Raw genomic sequence first — 18,507 nt, forward strand, 5'->3', positions numbered from 1 at the left:
ACAGAATAACGCTTCTTGTAACAGAACTCCCAGCATGCTGAGATCATCTCAATGGGCGCTATGTATTTCATTGCACAGACCACAACATAGGTGCTTAACACAGGATGATTAAAGTGTAGCATAAACATTAATGAAATTTAATAATCCTGATACAGGATACATTTTCAAACGTTCGTAATTGTTATTTTCACAACACAAAATTTAAGAAATTGTTAAATCATGTACTACTTGTCAGAGACTATATACATTCCAAATTTCAAATCTCAAATGTTAACTATTTTTTAGTTATGCTGAAGAGGAAAATATTGCACCTTTTTATGACAGAAAGACATGCTTTCTACCAGTCATAACTCAAACATAACCACAGGGAGTTTGCTGAAACTTTCCAAAACAATCATGTTTGGGCAGAGACCAAGCCTGAAATATTTCGGTCCCAAAGAGTTAATGTTTCACAAAGTTAGATGCATCTGAAAAGAGAGGCTTATAATAGATACTGTTTTATACCTTAAAAACAAAAGCAGGTATGCCCAAATTTCTATATTTTTAAGCTTCCATAGATTTGAATTGGAATGATCTCAACTTTGGACCAGAGAAAGCTTCTTTAGTGGTAAATATCAAATGCTAAATTATGTGTTTTAATGAAGCAGACTATTTTCTTACAGATCCACATCTGAAAACATTTAATAGATCTTTTAAGTTGGAAATGATGTTTGAGCCTTAAGTGACTCTGGCCTTCTTCTCAAGTCACCAAGCTTTTATATTTATTTCAGTTGTTATATTTTTAATCCAAAAACTGGTTTTGAAGTTTCATGTACCTATATTGCCCTTTAGAAAATTAATTATAAATGAGTAACTATGTTGTTAAATGACAGGTTTCAGAGTAGCAGTCGTGTTAGTCTGTATCCGTAAAAAGAAAAGGAGGACTTGTGGCACCTTAGAGACTAACAAATTTATTAGAACATAAGCTTGTCAAACTGTGCCATCTACTGTTATAAGTGTGAAATTGCATAGCAAAATTTCAAATCATGCATTTATTATAAAACATACTTTTCTTTCGTGAACATATATTTGATATGCTGTGTAACTGAAAAATAACTTTTCACTTCAATAAACTTATGAAATGTTGCATGTAGAACTGCTTAATTCAAATACAATAAAATGTTTATTTACTCAACAAGCAGAGATTAGTTGAATGTTTTGTCTAAAGTCAGATGAAATGACATGAAATTCCTACGGATACATTAACTACTCAATCTGACACCTGTTCACTCAAATATCATGTACAGAGAGTGAATGGTAGTTGCCTGGAATAGTATACTAGCTATCATCACTACATAAATCAGAGGACAAAAACTAGAGACCAGAATAATATTTTTCCTCTCTGAGCAGTAGTTTAAACCCATTTTAACAGGAAGGTAAAGGTTAGGTAATCTGTCTTTCCCATGTGCATTATGAAGTTTTAGCAAGAAAACCAAGAAAGCAATAGAATGACTTAAATGAAACTCTGACTATTTTAAGAATAAAATTTAGGTGAAGGAGTAGAGAGCCTCCTTTTCTCTGTGAAATTCAGATATCAAAGCCTGTAGCTCACTCGCTCACTCTTCTATTAGTTTTTTTAGTAATTACATCTTCAGAAACAGGTAATATACAGCCCATCCTTACATTGGCTAAGCAGATGCACTATCAGTCTTGCAGAACTAGATTCAAAAGTAGTTGATCGTAGTTTTCTAAATGGAGATACAACATTAATGAGTCCTTTAAACATCACGGTAGTTTGACTATATAGGGTATGACCCTATTCATTTGATAGCCATTGTAGATATGACTATAGACAGAGCAAAGTCTAACTTCTTTAGGTGGAAATATTACCAGAAATGTTTGAATTTGATTCCTCTTTCTATTCCAGTTCCATTCTTGATGAGATTTTTAAATCAGAGCTTCCATTCTGATTCGTAATTGGGTTTTCTTTTGGGCTACAAAAGAATCTATTGAACCGCTCCTGAATTTTCAGTGCCAGATCCTGACCCTCACTGCAGCAACTTAGTGAATATTTGCATGTGCAAAGCAATCACTAAGTTGGTGGATCTGGCTGCCTGAAGATGTCCATAATGTATGAGATTCTTTGAGTGGCGTATGACCACTGTAGGTACTTCTACACCTGCCCCAATCCTGACCCATGGCACAGGGAATATTGGTAAGGAAAAGATGGTATGGCTGGAGCATTTGGGGCTCCAGTGATCTTTGCTGTTCTAATTTGCTCTTCAAGACCAGACTGGAAACTATAAGATTAAGATGATGCATAAAAGGTGCATTCAAAACCTTGGCACCCTATACCTGAACTGGATTGTACACAGAAGGTTTAGATAAAGATTCCAGTCTTCAGTATCAATATTTAATAGGATTTGATGATCCTAGATGCCAGATGGAACCATTCTAGATCAGACTTGTAGTTACCAGTGGTTCTGAAACAGTAGGTCTGGATCTGTTGGCAGTATATGAACATGTGTAGTACTACTAAATACCAAAATTGATAAGCCCAAATTTAAACCATGAGAATGATGTGGGCTCTCTCATCTTGAGCTTCCTGATGAAATGGTGAAGAAATGTCAGAGAAGTAAGTGCATGCAGGAATCACTGATTCGAATCCACCAAGAAGACATCTTCCACTGAGACTAGATCTCTTCCAGCCCTTGTTTGCCCTTTGGGCAATAAGACCCCGTTTTTAAATTATGATAATTGCTACATATCCTTTTAGGATACACTCATGCTGTTCCAGTCACCTGTGGCTCAGATAATGTCCGAGAACCATCCTTTATATATAAGGTAAAGGGAATCTATGAAGATCCACTTCATTGCCATTGTTCCCTCAGTCTCACAGGTTCTTGACATAACTTTAGGGAACAGCTTTCATCCTGTTCTTTAAGACATTGCTACAATACTGTCCAGGAAAATCCATAGCATACAATCCCTGAATTCAGTGAGCCAAGGACTAATTTCAAAGCAAAGTGAATTGATCTTATTAGCTATAGCATAGTTACATGTAATCTTGTTTTCTCTACTGATCACTTAAGTATTCATAGATTCTAAGGCCAGAAGGGACTATTGTGATCATGAAGTCTGACCTCCTGTATAATACAAGCCACAGAACTTCCTCCAAAAAATTCCTGTTTGAACTAGAGAATATCTTGTAGAAAAATACCCAATCTTGATTTAAAAATTGCCAATGATTGAGAACCTACTACAACCCTCTGTAAATTGTTCCAATGAATAATTACCCTTGCTGTTAAAAAATTACACCTTATTTCCAGTGTGAATCTGTCTAGCTTCAACTCCCAGTCATTGGATCTTACACAAAATCTGAGGTACTTTCTGTGAGTAGCCTTAATAGCGATGTCAAAGTACATATCTTTCAGGCTGAAAGACCCAAATCTGTCAATTGCACAAAAAGAGGCCAGAATCACCATATGGCATTTGAACCTTTAGATCTATTTGTTCAACCCTTATAGATCCAGGATCTTTTTCAAAATTAAGCAGTAAAGAAAGTACAAGTAGAATTCTCTAGATATTCTTGAGAAATTTCTTTTTTTTTTTTTTGCTCTCAGTTGTAGAAAGTTAATAGATTCCTGCCATAGGAGGTTTTTTTGAGAGTTTTCCCTGAAAAAGGAGGAGGAAGGAAGTTGAAAAGTGGCATGAAGAGGAATCATATAATTTTCCTGATTTCTAAACCCAAACACTTTGAGATAGTTTACTTTATGTCACATAGAAAAAAGGTCTGCCCTCAGAGAGGGAAAATAGAGGATATGTTTTGTCTGACAACTGAACTCTTGATGATAATCACACTTGCTGCTTTTGTTCACAGGTAGTGCCATCACAGCAGATAAAAAGGCCTTTGAGCAATGTCGTCTTCTTTGGTTGCTACCTCTTTGATGGTGACGAGGAGCCCTCCAGTACCAGGTGCTGAAATTTTTGGGTAGATTCAGAAATGGGGATACTGACCAAATCATATTTCCCATATGAACTGCAGTTTATAGAAAATTGGCCATCTGGTCTGTATCTCACTAAGTTTGTAGGTATGGCTATGAAGAATGCCCTTGTCACAGGTGTACAGTACAGATGATATTACTGGACCAGAGGTCCCAAGAGCTTATGACTCAAGATTCCAATCCCAAATAAAGAAGGAAACATGCACCAGAGAGAATACCCCCAGGGCAGCTAAATGAATATGTCCACGCCATGGTACCCATAGCACAATTAAGAGCATTCCTAAAAAGAAAGAGTTTTACTTGGTGCAACCATCAAGGCAAAATCAATTACCTCAAGCAATTTAAGTGCTACATGGAACAACCCTTCCAATAAATTATGTTATTATGGTGCAGAGGTAGCATTAAATAGTTTTAATTTAACAGAGCCAAGAATAGTAAACATAACTGAGTGAGTTTTGGTAAAAGGAAAAAATGTATTATAATCCTTAGTGAATTACGTATTTTTGATGTATTGATTCTACAACTTTCTTTTTACAAGTTCTGAAAAGTTTATAAAAAGCTGTTGAAAAAACAGGTGGTTTTTCATTTTTGCTGGGGCGTCTCACACTTTTCTAAGTACTCATTTTGCAAGAAATCTAAAAAGCTCTGGGACCTGACCTTTGGCCACACTATTGCTCCTAATATTCTGATTCCTATAATATCAGTTATATATCAAGAGTGATTGTCTATAAAGTGTTTTAGAACTTTTTAGCCATAATAGCCAATCTAAATCCAACAAATTTAATTTAACAAAAATTGTGTGATGGGGTGTACCTGGCCCTTCATGGCTCCCTCTTGGAGGCCATGTGATCCTGCTACATCCCATGCCTGGATATGAGTAGCGAAGGCCTGCCTAGAAAGGCTGCATGGAAACAGTCAATCAGAGCCCAATAGGAGCTCATATAAAAGGAGCTGCAGGGCCTTAGCAGGGGGTTCCCAGCTGGGGCAAGACGGTCAAGGAAGGGTGCTCCACTCTGGCCCCAGGAGCTCAGTGGGCTGTGTTTGGTGGGGGAGAGAGAGAGGACCTGAGAACTTTAACCCTAAGGTAATGGGTGAAGGTAAAGGGACCAGGAAGAGGCCCAGGAAATGCAGCAGGCACTAATTAAAGGAAGCAACATGTGGCTGCTGTTTGTAGGGTCCCTGGGATGGAACCCAGAGTAGTTGTAGGGCTTGGGTTCCCCCACTGGCCACTAATAAAGTGGCCTAAGCCCCAAGAAGGGGACAAGGCTCCTTTAGCAGCTCAAGTGAAAGGGTGGATTTAAAGGGCCCAGAGAAAGGGCTGAAGACCCAGATGATGACAGATAGTTTGGAGAATTTTTTTCTACCCTGGAAGGGGTTCACTTTTCGTGGTGTGACTTAGCTGGAGGGCTGAGCCACTGAAGAATTGCCTAGTGAGGTTGGGAATCTACATGGGGCATCAAGAGTGGGAAAGATTGCAGTACCACATCCAGCTGATGGGAGGCACTCAGGAGGTGAGTAGCCCATCACAGTGAGCCATAAACACAGTTATTCGCTTTCAGAAAGACAAGAGACTGCTGATGGGTAAATAACAGTTGTGTAATCCACTGGGAACATGTGTCTCAAGTTGTTCTCCAGTGACTGGTCTACAAAGGGGCTAGCAATTACCTCTGTACATATTAATATCAATAATTCTGTATATGTATTAATTCTGATAAATTCTGTTAGGGATCTGAAGGCCAAGGGGGTTCAAACCCTGCAGCTGATCTATGCAGGGGGATGGTATAGTTGCATGTGACTCACACAGTAAAGAAACCTCTTTAAAACAGATTTAATATTTATAAATTAAGAATTTGTAAATTGTGGTGTGATTCATATTTTATATATTTTGTTGTGTAACCCTCTAGTCAGTGTATATGTTGTGTTTCCCTCTGTTCCCAAACTAGAGGATGTTTGTGATAACTCCCAGTTTGAGAACCAAGTTCTTTAGTATAAGCTATAAAGGCTCATGCTTTCAGCTTTGGAGATTATTGGGTCAATCATGGGTACTGGTCAACATGGAGGCCATTATACTTACAGGCAACCCACACTTTTATGTTTGAAGGCTGAGAGGTATGCTTAATACTGGCAGTGAAGGGATAGAGCAATAGGGAAACCTGCTGGTGGAATACAGGCAAGTGCAGCCTGCTTCTGCAGCTTCTCCTAGCCGGTATCCAAATTCTGGACATTCATGAGAGGCTATGGAGTGTTTTGGGAAGTGAGTGATTATACAGACTCCTGCATGGAAGTTTTGACCAACTAACAAGTTATGTTGTCACTGCTAAATAGGGTTGCTCTTGCCGTACTTGTAGTAATTTTTAACTGGTGATAAAATGTTAGGCACGAAGATTTCAGATTTCACAGCCTCTCATGCTCATCAGAAGGGCTGAAATAACCAAGAGCAGCTTCAGCTGCACAGTTTCTCCCTCTGATTCCCAGGCAGGTTACTCCTGAGGGGATTCTGTGCCAAAAAATTTTAAAAAGTCTATGTACAGTATTTAAAATTCTGCAAATTTTATTAGTCAATAAATAAATGTGGAGCTTCCAGCCTGACAGTAGGGAGCACAGGCCACTGGACGCAAGAAGGTGGGAGTTCACCCTGCAGTCCCCAGCTCCCTCAGGACAGGGACTCAGCAGTGAGGCTGCACCTAACCCTGACACAGAGCAAGACCCAGACTTGCCGCAGATACACTGTGCGGCCCTGCCCCCCCCACACCAGGTGCACCAGGTGTGGGCAGGCAGGATCCAAGTGTAGAGGGCCTTCGTGTGGGGGAATCCAAGTGTGGGGTAAGAGGGTTCTGTACGGGGCAATCTGGGTGCTGGCAGCTCAGTGGGGGATCTGAATGCACGGGTGCTTGTTTTGGAGTTTTGGGTACAGGAGCAATGGGACTCTGCATGGGGATCCAGGTAAAGGTGGCTGGGGCTCAGCTGGTGGGGTCTGAGTGTGAGGGTATGAGGCTCAGCGGGGGGCGGTCCAAGTGCTGGAGGAGTGGGGCTTGGTGGGGTGCAGGTCAGTTGTAGCTTTTTGGAGCTCAGTGGGGTGGGAGTCCAGGTGTGTGGGGGGAGGGCTCACTGGGATGGTCCAGGTGCATGGGGTGGTGGGGCTTCTTAGGGTGAAGGTTCGATGGGCCTGCTTAATGGGGGGAGCCCCAGCTGCTGCCAGAAGACACTGCATACTTGGCTCCTGCTTCTCCCCCATTCCCCCATCCTCTTCTCTCCCGATCCCATCCCCTTCTCCCTGCTTCTCCCACTGTCCCCTACCCCATACCCCCTCACTCCCAAATCCCCCTCCCCTATCCAATCCCAGTTCCTTCCCCACTGTCTCTTCCTTCCCTCCCCATCTCTTTCCCCCCGCTCCCCTTGTCCTGCCCCACCATGAGCACTCACCATTGTACAAAAAACAGGGCATCCAGCACACATAGACGGGGAAGCCGATCAGCACTGGGACCCAGGAGGTTGTGTCCAGTTGCAGAGTCAGTGAGCCGGAGCTCTGCGGCTTGCAGAAATGCGGGGGAGGGCAGTGGCAGATGATCCCGCCTGCCCCCAATGCCCTGCCTCTGTTTTTTTGGGGGGCAATGCCCCCCAATTATGTCCATGGGCATCCCCAGCCCCGCACCCTCTCTGTGGTCATTTACCTCTCCCACAGATGCTCCGGGCGCCGGAAATGAGGTGCCTGCACTGCCAAGGAAGGGTGCGAGACCACTCTTGCAGCTTCCTTTCCTTCCCCATCATTTTCTGTGGGGAAGCAAAGAAATCTGCAGTGGAATACGAATTCTGCAAGTACGCAGTTGCACAGAATTCCCCCAGAAGTAGCAGGTGCAGCTCCTCTTCTTCCAGCATGGGGAACTATCCACTGAGATACACTATAGTTTATAGTTTAAAAGAAAACAAAAAAAAACAACAATGAAATCAGCAAAGAAAAACTACAGTTAGTGACAATTAAAGTTGAGGCAGGACACACCCATTGAATGAAAACCTTAAAATCATGAAAATAAAAAGTTAAGAGGAAAGACTGGCAGAATTTGTGGTTACTTATCTGAAATTTTTCTCTTTTTCAAAGGGCTAGGTCCACAGATCCTCAGTATTGATTGTGTGTGTCATCACCTGTCTGTAGCTGTAGGGGCACAATCAAAGCTGATTGGACAGGTGACAAGTGACTAGCTCCCACCTTCCAAATACCCTCCAGTTTTCAGATGTTTCCAAATCTAGCACCTCTGGACTGTGAAACAAAAAACAAATCTCTTGTCCTGCATCAGCACCTTGCACATTTCCACTGAATGCATCCGATGAAGTGAGCTGTAGCTCACGAAAGCTTATGCTCAGATAAATTTGTTAGTCTCTAAGGTGCCACAAGTACTCCTTTTCTTTTTGCGAATACAGACTAACATGGCTGCTACTCTGAAACCTTGCAAAAAATAATACTTGACAGGAAACATTATAAACAACAAGAAAGATTTTTACCTGCTTTAGAGAACTTTAACCATAAGCAAAACAGAGCTCCTTTAATGGATGCTCAAGAACATCATATCTGTGAACCAAAACAGAGCTCCTTTAATGGATGCTCAAGAACATCATATCTGTGAACCTATTCCTTCAAAAATGGAAAAATTTTCAGGTAAGCCACCACAAAGTCTCCCATTCTTTCTTCGGGCTATGTCCACAGAACCTCAGTGTGGGATTTTCTCAGCAGTGATAATGTTTCTGAAAAGGGAACAAATTAACATCACTGAGAGAAATGATTCTTTTAAGGAATCACCACAATGTGCAGGACCTGCCTGCCAAAGGTTGTATCAGCTGAAGACTAAGTATCTATCTTGTAAAACTGAGTAAATGTATGCAGGGATGATCAAGTTGCAGCTTTACAGGTTTCCTTATAAAGAGCCTGCCCTTTCTTGGCACATGATGCTGCCACTGCTCGTGCTGAGAGTGCTCTTATGCCCACTGGAGAATTGAGTCCTTTTGCTTTATATGCTTCAGTGAAGCACCAGTGTATCCATCGTGAGATTGATTATTTAAATGCCTTGGCACTACTTTTCCTTGACTGGAACAAGGCCAGCAAGACTGTTTTTCTTAGGCTTTTAGCTCTTTTCAGATCTTTAAATATCACCTTATAGCTAACAAAAGCCATAGTTTCTCCTTTGGGTGAGAAGGATGTGGACAAAAAGAAGACAATGTGATCTCTTGTGCTTGAGAAAAAAGTCAAATTTACTTTTGGAATGAAGGTGGGATCTGTTCAAAAAACCACCTTATCTTTGTGGAAGAGGCAGCAGGATGGATCAGTTGACCAAGCTCCCAGCTCTGACACTGTTCTTGCTGATTTGATAGCAATCATAAAGGTTGATTTGATAGTAATGTAGTGCAATTAAACTGATTCCATAGGTTCAAAAGCACCTTCATTAAGGCATTGAGAACAATATTCAAATCCAAAGACAGAGCTGTATGAACCTCAGAAGGACAAAACAGATGAAGTGCTCTAATGAAGCAGCATATGTTATGGTGCACTCAGAATTACTAACAGCACAGAAATGTGAACTCTCAAGGTATTAGCCTAGAATTCAAGATCAAAGCGGTCTTGTAAAAATTCCAGAACATGAGACACTTTGTCTACATGATGCTGAATACAACTCTCTCTCCAAGCTTTGGATTGAGATCAAACTCTTCAGTGAAACTTGCCATGGATTTTATCCTAGAGGCCAACAGAGTGTTGATGAGACCACCACAGTAACCATTTCATTTCAGAAATTTCCTTTGAAATGCTCAGCTGTAACTTGCTTGGATCTTGATGAAGAAGTGTTCCCTGGGGTAACAAATCCAACCTGGGATTGAGGAAAAATGGTGGCTCACACATTCACTAGATCTGGAAACCAAGGCCTTCTGGGCCAATGGAGAGCCATTAAAATCACTTCTGTTGCCGCCTTCCTGATCTTCTGTATTACCCTGAAGATGATGAGCACTGGAGAAAAAACAAAGTAAGCCCTTGGCCACTTGAGAGACAGGGCATCTATGCCTAGGGCTTCTGGCTCTCTCCTTGCAAAGTACTGGTTTGCCTTTCAGTTTCATGGATGAAAAAATCCAGTGTTGGGAGTTCCAAAAATTTTGGTGATCAATCAGAAGGATTCATTGTAAAGACTCAATTCTGCCTGATCAATTTTCCTTCTGCTCAACCAGTCAGCCTTTGTGCTACTGGTACCCTTAATATGCAAGGCCCTGACAGACAGTAGATGGGCCTCTGCCCACCTTCTGTAGACCCCTTGATGGTTTATGTATACCATTGCTGTCATTGTAAGGATTTGATGTTCAGCAATGCTGAGGCCAGTAGTTGAAGACCATACTTTATGCCCATAGTTTTAGAAATGTTATGCTCTTCTTTCACTCTTGAAGGACCATGTCCCTTGAGTCTCCTTCTCAGAGAACATACCCCCTCCTTTCAGACTTGCATCAATTGTTATAATAGACCTGTTTGATTCCACCATGTCCACCCTTCCCTGGAACCTCTCCAGACTGATCAACCAATCCAGGGATTTCAACAAAAGTGATGTAATGTTCAGCTTCTGAGAGGAGGGAAAAAACAGAAAATTTTGGGGAAGGGACAGCAGGAAGCTTCACAAAGTCCTCAGATGCGTTCTTGCCCAGGATACTATTTCTATCCAGGACATAATTATCCCTAGAACACTCATTAAAACATTGCTTACTGACATCCTCATGCATCTCCTGAGAGAGTGATCACTGATTTGATCTTGTCCTGTCAATAGGCTGACAGAAAAATGTTGTGGCTTTTGTTGATGAGCACTTCAAGATAACCAAGTGCTGAGATGGCTGAAGATGAATGACGCTTTTAGAACTTCACTATAAATCTCTGTTGTTGCAATACTGAGATTATGGTCTGAGTTGCTGGAGTGGACCTCTCCTTGGACTGGCTCTAACACGAACAGTGATACTCAGAAATCAGTAGTTCAGGAATCAAATTAGCAATCAAAATTACCCAAAAGAGCCAGAGTAGTGTGAATTCATTGTTTCATATTTTAACAGTATGGTTTAGTGTGTATATATATTATTCTCACAGCAAAATGACTAATTATTATTTTATCCACTACAATTGGTTAACAACATAGTAAAAGCTTTCTGATTGGTTCATAATTAAATCACACTGGTTTAATATCATCTGCTGCAGATGCATCAAAGAACCTCTTGTGCCTTGAGAGCCACAGTCTATCATTGAACTAGAAGATCTTTCAGGAAAAGGTACCGCTGTATCCGCTTCTGCCTGAGAACAGCCACCAAAAAGACAAGAACTTTTGCTAACATTCGAGGTATGGATCACACTCTGAAAAGCAGTACTTTGTACTGAAAATGATAGGCCTCATGAGCAAATCACAGAAGACTCCTGTGCACCTGTTGAACCAGCACATGAAACTAGGCCTCATTGATTGACATAAGGTAATCCCCAGGCAAATCTCTGTCACTGTCAGCTTCAAGGTCTCCATTTTGAATATGGTCCTCCTAGTGCACTTTTCAGATGTTTTAAATCTAACACTGCTCAATCGTCCCCAGATTTCTTGTTTACCAGGAAAAAGACTGAGTAATGGCCGGAGAACATCTCCGCCTTGAGAACTCTCTGTGTGTGTCACAATTCACAAAAGACAATCTTTGGCCTTCTGCATATTTTGCCTCTTTTGAGGATTTGAGGATAGTGGAGAAAGTGACTTTTCAGAATCCTTGAAAATTCTATGAGGTAACCATGTTGAACCACGTTCAGGACTCATTTTTCCAATGTTGAGAGAGGCCAAGTATGTAGGAAGTGGGATAACCTGTTGGAAAAAAAAAAGAGGGAGAGGAGAAGCTGGTGTAATGCAAACTGGTAAGCTGCCCTTGACAAGACAGTCAAACAGACTGCTTGACATTCCTACACTGCCTAGATGAGCTCATTGCAGACAAAAAGTGTGTGTGTGTGGGGGGGGGGCGGGAATCTCGTCTTCTGACTCTTCCCTCTTCTCTCCTCCTCCTCGACTGGTCAGGTTGCCTAGGTGTAAAGGGCTGGTAATGGTGGAATGACTGAGGGCAGAACTGCTTCTTTTTAGGGAAGGGAGTATAAATCCCCAAAGACTTCAGTGTAGCCCTGGAGTTCTTGAGACTGCAGAACTCAATAGTCTGCTGGAAAAGAGGTTCGATCCCTCAAAGGGGAGATCATGAATAACGTGCTGGATGTCCTGTGGAATACCAGACGATTGAAGCCATGAACACCTACATATTGTAGAAAACAGATGCCATGGCCCTGGCTGCAGAGTCTTCCCTATCCAATGCAGCCCGAAGAGAGGTCCTAGCAACTAGTTTATGGCCTGAAACTCTTGCTGGGATTCTTTGGTAATTTGTCCAAAAATTTGAGAATATTATCCCAGAGGGAGAAGTTGAATCTTCACAAGAAGGCTTGCTGATTCAAGACACAAAATTGTAGTTTGCCAGTCAAATAAGTTTTCCTACCAAAAAGACCAGGTTTCTTTGCCTCTCTTTACTTTTTGGTAGGCGTGGGCTCCCCTGACACTCTCTGTTCACTGCCGAGACAAAGGTCCCCAGGAGTTTGTGTCTGTAAAAATACTCATATCCCCGTAAGGGACATGGCATCTCTAGCCAATCTTTTCATCTGTTGGAGGCAGAGAAGATGGTGTTTGCCATAAAACCCTTGTGGGCTCCACAGTGGCCTCATTTATAGGGAGAACTACTTGGTAAGACCATGTTGAAACTAAAATGTACACTAACTATGTGAGTTCTCCTGAACTACCTCCATCTGTACGTCCAGGGAGGAAGCCACCCTCTTCAATAGGTCCTGATAGACTCTGTAATCATCTTATAGAGACAAGGACACACTGGACACCACCATTTCTTCAAATGATGAGTAGGAACACAAAGCAGGTTGAGGTTGAGCCCTCCACCCTGGTAACTCCTCTGATGGAAGTGCTGCTAGGGCAGTTTGCTCCTGCTTGGCAGCCAACTTGGTACCAAGGATGACTTAATGAGCCTCCTCATATGAGCCATCCCAGTGCTTACTCAGGAATATAAAGGGATGAGAGTGAAGGGAGGATCTGGTGGTGGCAGGAAAGCCCCACAGGTTCCAATATGGCCATTGGTAGGGCATTGGACTTCAACCTCTTGCAGACCAAGGATCCATGTCCTGTAACCAATGTGGAACCTCTGCTGGCAAAGGGCAAAAAGCCCTGGTTGTTGGAGAGTGACAGCTCCTATCTCGAGATTGAGTCACATATAAGCTAACCACCGATTCTGAAGCCCAAGTCACCCAACAAGGGGGAGGTGTGCAGTACCCCTTAGTGCCAAGAAGTGCTGTAGAGGCTCCAGAGACTACAGTACCTCCCAACCCCATGCATCCAGACCCGCTCATACCCAGACCCTCCCACTGAGCCTCACCCACCCACACTCAGAATCCCCCTGATGAGCCCCACTCCCCCTGCACCCGGATCCCCACCCCACCAAGCCCCAACCAGTTGCACCTGGATCCCCACCCGACTGAGTCTCATTCCCCCAACATCTGGACCCACCACTGAGCCCCCCCACACCCAGACCCCTGTGCAGAGCTCTACCCGCCCACATCCAGACCCCGCCCCCCACTGAAACTCAATCACCTTCACCTGGACCCCCTGCAGAGTCCCATTACTATTGCACCGAAAAAACCTCAACAAGCCCCTGTGCACCCAGATCCCCCCGCACCCAGACTGCCCCACAGAGAACCCTCTCAACCTGGATCCCCCCACACTAAGCCCCTCCACCCTTGGATCCTGCCTTGCTGAGTATGCCTGCCCACACCTGGCATGGAGGGGCAGGGCCCCGGGATGTTTCTGGGGCAGGCCTGGTCCTTGAACTGTGTCAGGGTTGGGTGCAGCCTCACTGCTGAATCTGTGTCTCGTGGAGGGGGAGCTGCACAGTGATCTCCCACCTCTGTGCAGCCAGTAGCCTGTGATCCCCAATGTCATGCTGGAGCCACCACATTTATTTGACAAATAAAATTTGCACAATTTTGCAGAATTTTAAAATATTGTGCACAGAATTTTTAATTTTTTGTCACAGAGTGCCCTCAGGAGTAATCATACCAGTCCCTTGGATCTAAGGAAGGGATAATAGATGGTAGAGTGACCATCTGGAATTTCATTTTCTTCAAGAACTTGTTTAACAGCCTTAAATCTATAAAATAGGCCTGATCCTAATCCCAAAAGAAAAGGGAGTAAGTAATGTGAATAAAATCTTCCCTTTGAAGAACACCTCCTGTATGGCCCCCATAAGAACCTCCTGTATGGCCCCCATAAGAAGGAGAAACTGGACCTCCCGAAGTAGCATGCTCTTGTGAGAGCAGACCCTCAAGAGGAACGGGGAATAGTGGTGAGAAGGAGGGGGTCAGAAATAAATTATAGGGTGTATCTCAATTCCACCATGCTTAAGACCCACTGATCTGGGGTGATGAAGGTCCATGCATTTAGGAGGTGGGATAGATTGTTGGCAAAAATAGGGCTCTGGAAAGATGGCACTGTGGGGAGTGGTATACTGCTCTCATCCCACAGGTCAAAATGATTGCTTATATGATCCAGGATCCCTAGAAGAGCTGGCAGCTGCAGAGAAGGGTGGAGGCAGAGGATGCCTTTTGTAACCCCTACTCCTCTTTTTGGACAGGTCCTTGGAACATGGCAAGAAGGGCAGAAACCCCTGGGAATGCTGTGGGCAGAACTGCTTTCTTTTTGCCATGGGTGTATAGCTCCCCGAGACTTAAGGGTCACCCTTGAATCCTTACAGCTGTGGAGTTTGTCATCACTTTTCCTGGAAAACAGGAAGGGGCCCTCAAATGGGAGGCCCCGAATTGTTTGTTGCACCTTTGGGGGGAGGCCTGATGCCTACAGCCAAGATGAATGCTGCATTGTGATGGCAAAAGGCATAGCTCAATCCACAGAGTCTACCACATCCAGGCTTGCCTGCAATGCCATTCTGGCAACTAGTTTGCCTTCCTCCATAAAAGCAGGGAACTTCTGCTTTGCATCATCAGGAAGTTTGTCTTTGAACTTCAGGATATTATCCCACAGGCTGAAATTGTAATGACCCAGCAGAGGTTGCTAGTTCATAATCCTGGGCTGTAAACCTCTTGTGGAATAGTTTCCTGATAAACAGATCTAGTTTTTCCTCCTTCCTTTCCCTTTGGAGCAGAGACCTGGTATCCTTGCCTCTCTTTTTGTTGGTGACTGCAACTACCAGAGAGCCTGGAGGAGGGTTCTTGTAAAAGTGTGTGAATCCCTGTGAAGTGACAATCTCTCTTCTCCACCCTTTTCAGCAATAGGGGGAAGAGAAGAAAGAGTCTGCTATAACATCCTGACAGGCTCCAGGATAGCCTCATTAATAAGAAGAGCTACCCTAGACGGGTCCTACCAAGGCTAAAATGTCCACAAACCTGTGTGATCTTTCTTGTATCTGGCTGGATATCTAGAGCTACAGCCATGTTTCTCAACAAGTCTTGATGAGCTCTAAAATCATCAGGAGGGGGAGAGACAGATTAGGCTGTTGCTGCCTCATCAGGTGACTAAGAAAAAGAGGCTAAAAGTTGCTGAGGACATCCCTCCTCCAATTCTTCTATCAGGGATTCCTGGGCATGCAGCTCCGCCTACACAGTATTGATCCCAGTACCCGGAGAAGGAAGATGGTGACCTTACTTCAGATGTTCCCAGTACTTTGTTGATGTAGAAGTGTGAGAAGGGAGCAGAGAGGTTCTGGAATATGGAGGGAAGTCCCAACGGGCCCAGAAAGGCCACTGGTATGAAGGTGAGACCCAGCTCGGTGTTGGCCACTGGCTCTTAGAATGTTGAAGCTGGTACCACGACAGGCAGGCAACTTCCATCAGGCTACTGGATATGTTCAGCTCAGGACACAAAGGAGCCAACTTCTGAGTCCAGTGAAGAGTCTGTTTCCTCTGACCACCGGGGAGCCGAACCCCCCCTCTCCAGACTTCAAACCTCTCTCGCTGGCGATAGAGTTGCTCCTACTTCCCCCCTTGTAACCTTTAACCCATTGGTTAGAGCTACCAAGATTAGGGAGTGCTGGGTTCAGTCCCTTGCTCTGCCTGATGTGGAAGAGGTACATAATATAAATATATAAATGTATGTAGATATATAAATGTAGGTTATTTTACAATGGTAACGTAAATGTAAATGTACCAATCGGAGGTTTACCTTGAAGTATTGCATTCTTGATGCGGTCTCTTGCCATTATTGCGTTCCCACCTAGAAGATGACTGTTCAATAGGTGGCAGGCCAGAAGCTCCTGAACTTCGTCTCAACTGTGGTGTTGGTAAACTATTCCTGCTATTTAATCCCTGTGGAATAATTTTACAACAGTTAAAATTTCTCTTATTGAAAGAAGATAGTTTTATGATTTATTATTTCTGCAGGTAGTGTATGAAATTATTTATATAGCTAATCATGTTCAAAGAAGTAGGCAGTATGGTATCCTGTGTTAGAAACATACTGATCTCAAAAATTTGAAAAAGGCTTATTTAGGAATATTCTATTCGAGAGAAAGATCTATTTTATTTTTCATCTTCTCCTCACTCCATAATAATAATTAAAAAAAAGATATTTGTCCTTGGGAATTCATCTGTTCCAGCTATTATTCCTCACATGAAGTCAAGTAATTTAGAGCTGGAAGAGATCTATTATCCAGACTATCTTTTTGCAAATATAGGATTGCTCCTTACAGTACATTTTCTAATATTCTTCTCCTAGGTAAAGCACCTATGTGACTTCTGAACCTAAGTCCCATTTTCAAAAGTAAAATAGGCTTCTAAGGGTATGTCTACACTGCAATGTAAACCCAGAGTTAATGGGATTCAAGTCAGCTGACCCTGGGTTACAGAACCCAGAACTTGAGTCTCCACTGATTGTTAAACCTATGTTAAGAATTTTCTAACCTGTTAGGACCTGGGTCTCTGGCATCCACACTGCAGCGTACAGACCTGAGTCAAACCAGCCATATACCAGACTCTTTAGCGCACTTCCAAAATATGTCCATTCTAGCCCTTTGACCATGGTGCACTGTGGGAAAACTTTATTTTCCACGCTGCATATTAGAGGAAATTGGAACAGTCCACCAACCCATCTTGCTGAGTAGTCATTTTGGTCTGTACACTCCCAGCTACTAGAACCAGCAACATGGAACAAGGACCTTTTCAATAACTTCTCTTGCTTGCATTGTCACTCCTGTGTCAGGAAATGGGCAGAGCTTCTGCAAGGTGCTGGTGAGCATTTCAGCAGTGTTTTCTGACCCACCAAAAGCACCTCACAGAGTTTATGATGGAGCAGGAGGAAGAGGACCCTACCATGGCAGACTTAAACTGACTGATGCTGCTCATGACACTGTGTATAGCCGCTGATGCTCCCAATGTAGACCGGTGCTTCTGGTGCAGGGCCTCAAGCACAGAATGGTGGGATCACATTGTCATGCAGACCTGGGATGATTAGCAGAGCGTCCATAACTTTCACATGAAGAAAGCTATGCTTCTGGAGCCTTGTGAGCAGCTTGCCCCAACCCTCCAGCATCAAGACACACGCATGAGGGAACCCTTACCGTCAATACGCGGGTTGCTATAGCCATCTGGAAGCTGGCTACCCCAGACTGCTACAGGTCCGTTACCAACCAGTCTGGTGTTGGGAAGTTGACTGCGGGTAAAGTGGTGGAGGAGGCTTCTGAGACAATCAGGCATGCAGGTTTACTCCACGGTGGAGGGCATAAATGATATTCCTGAAGTAACTGCTGGCTTTGAGAGAAAGGGATTTCCAAACTGTGTCAGGGACACTGATGGGACTCATGCGCCCATAGTTTGCCCTCCTCAAGGAGCGCATGAGTACATAAATCGGAAAGGATTATTATGCAGGCCCTCATGGACCTCAGAGCTTGATTTATGAATGTCAATGCAGGCTGCACTGGGAAAGTTCATGATGCCAGAGTTTTTTGTTGATCAGAGTCTACATTTGCCGACAGAGTAGAACATTTCCCACCAAATAACATTGGCATAATATACACTTACTGTCCCCACTGTTATTCTGGGGGACCCTGCATACCCCCTTTTGCCTTGGCTTATGAAATCATACCTAATTTAAGAGGCCCTTGCAAGAGAAGGTTTAATTACACTCTACAAAATTGTAGAATGGTTGTTGAATGTGCTTTTGACAGATTGAAATCCTGTTGGAGAGGTCTACAGACACATTTGGATGCCAGTGAAATCAAGGCTGTCTGCGTTAGTGTGGCTTGCTGTGCTCTTCACAATCTTTGTGATCTCAGAGGCGAGCCACTTCCCCCTGAATGGAGCCATGACAGCGAAGAGCTGCTGAATGAGTTCACTAAGCCAGAAAGTGCACCTACCAAAGCTGGAGCTGGATATGCCCGGGCAACAGACATCAGGGATGCTTTGTGCTCCCACATTATGGTCCCAGTGGAAGAGGGAGTATTA

At 43.4% G+C, this 18,507-nt stretch overlaps 1 protein-coding gene across 1 annotated transcript in view; it reads right to left on the reverse strand.

Moving 5' to 3' along the window:
• Window positions 1–18,507, reverse strand: part of PDE3B (phosphodiesterase 3B) — a 243,110-nt gene that overhangs the window by 66,828 nt on the left and 157,775 nt on the right. The window contains exon 4 of the mRNA XM_074954954.1: window positions 16,232–16,374. Within this exon, the coding sequence (XP_074811055.1) occupies window positions 16,232–16,374 (143 nt within the window). The remainder of the gene's footprint in view (window positions 1–16,231; window positions 16,375–18,507) is intronic.

The sequence above is a fragment of the Natator depressus genome, chromosome 6 (assembly GCF_965152275.1).
Source record: "Natator depressus isolate rNatDep1 chromosome 6, rNatDep2.hap1, whole genome shotgun sequence".
In the NCBI taxonomy this organism is placed as follows: domain Eukaryota; kingdom Metazoa; phylum Chordata; order Testudines; family Cheloniidae; genus Natator; species Natator depressus.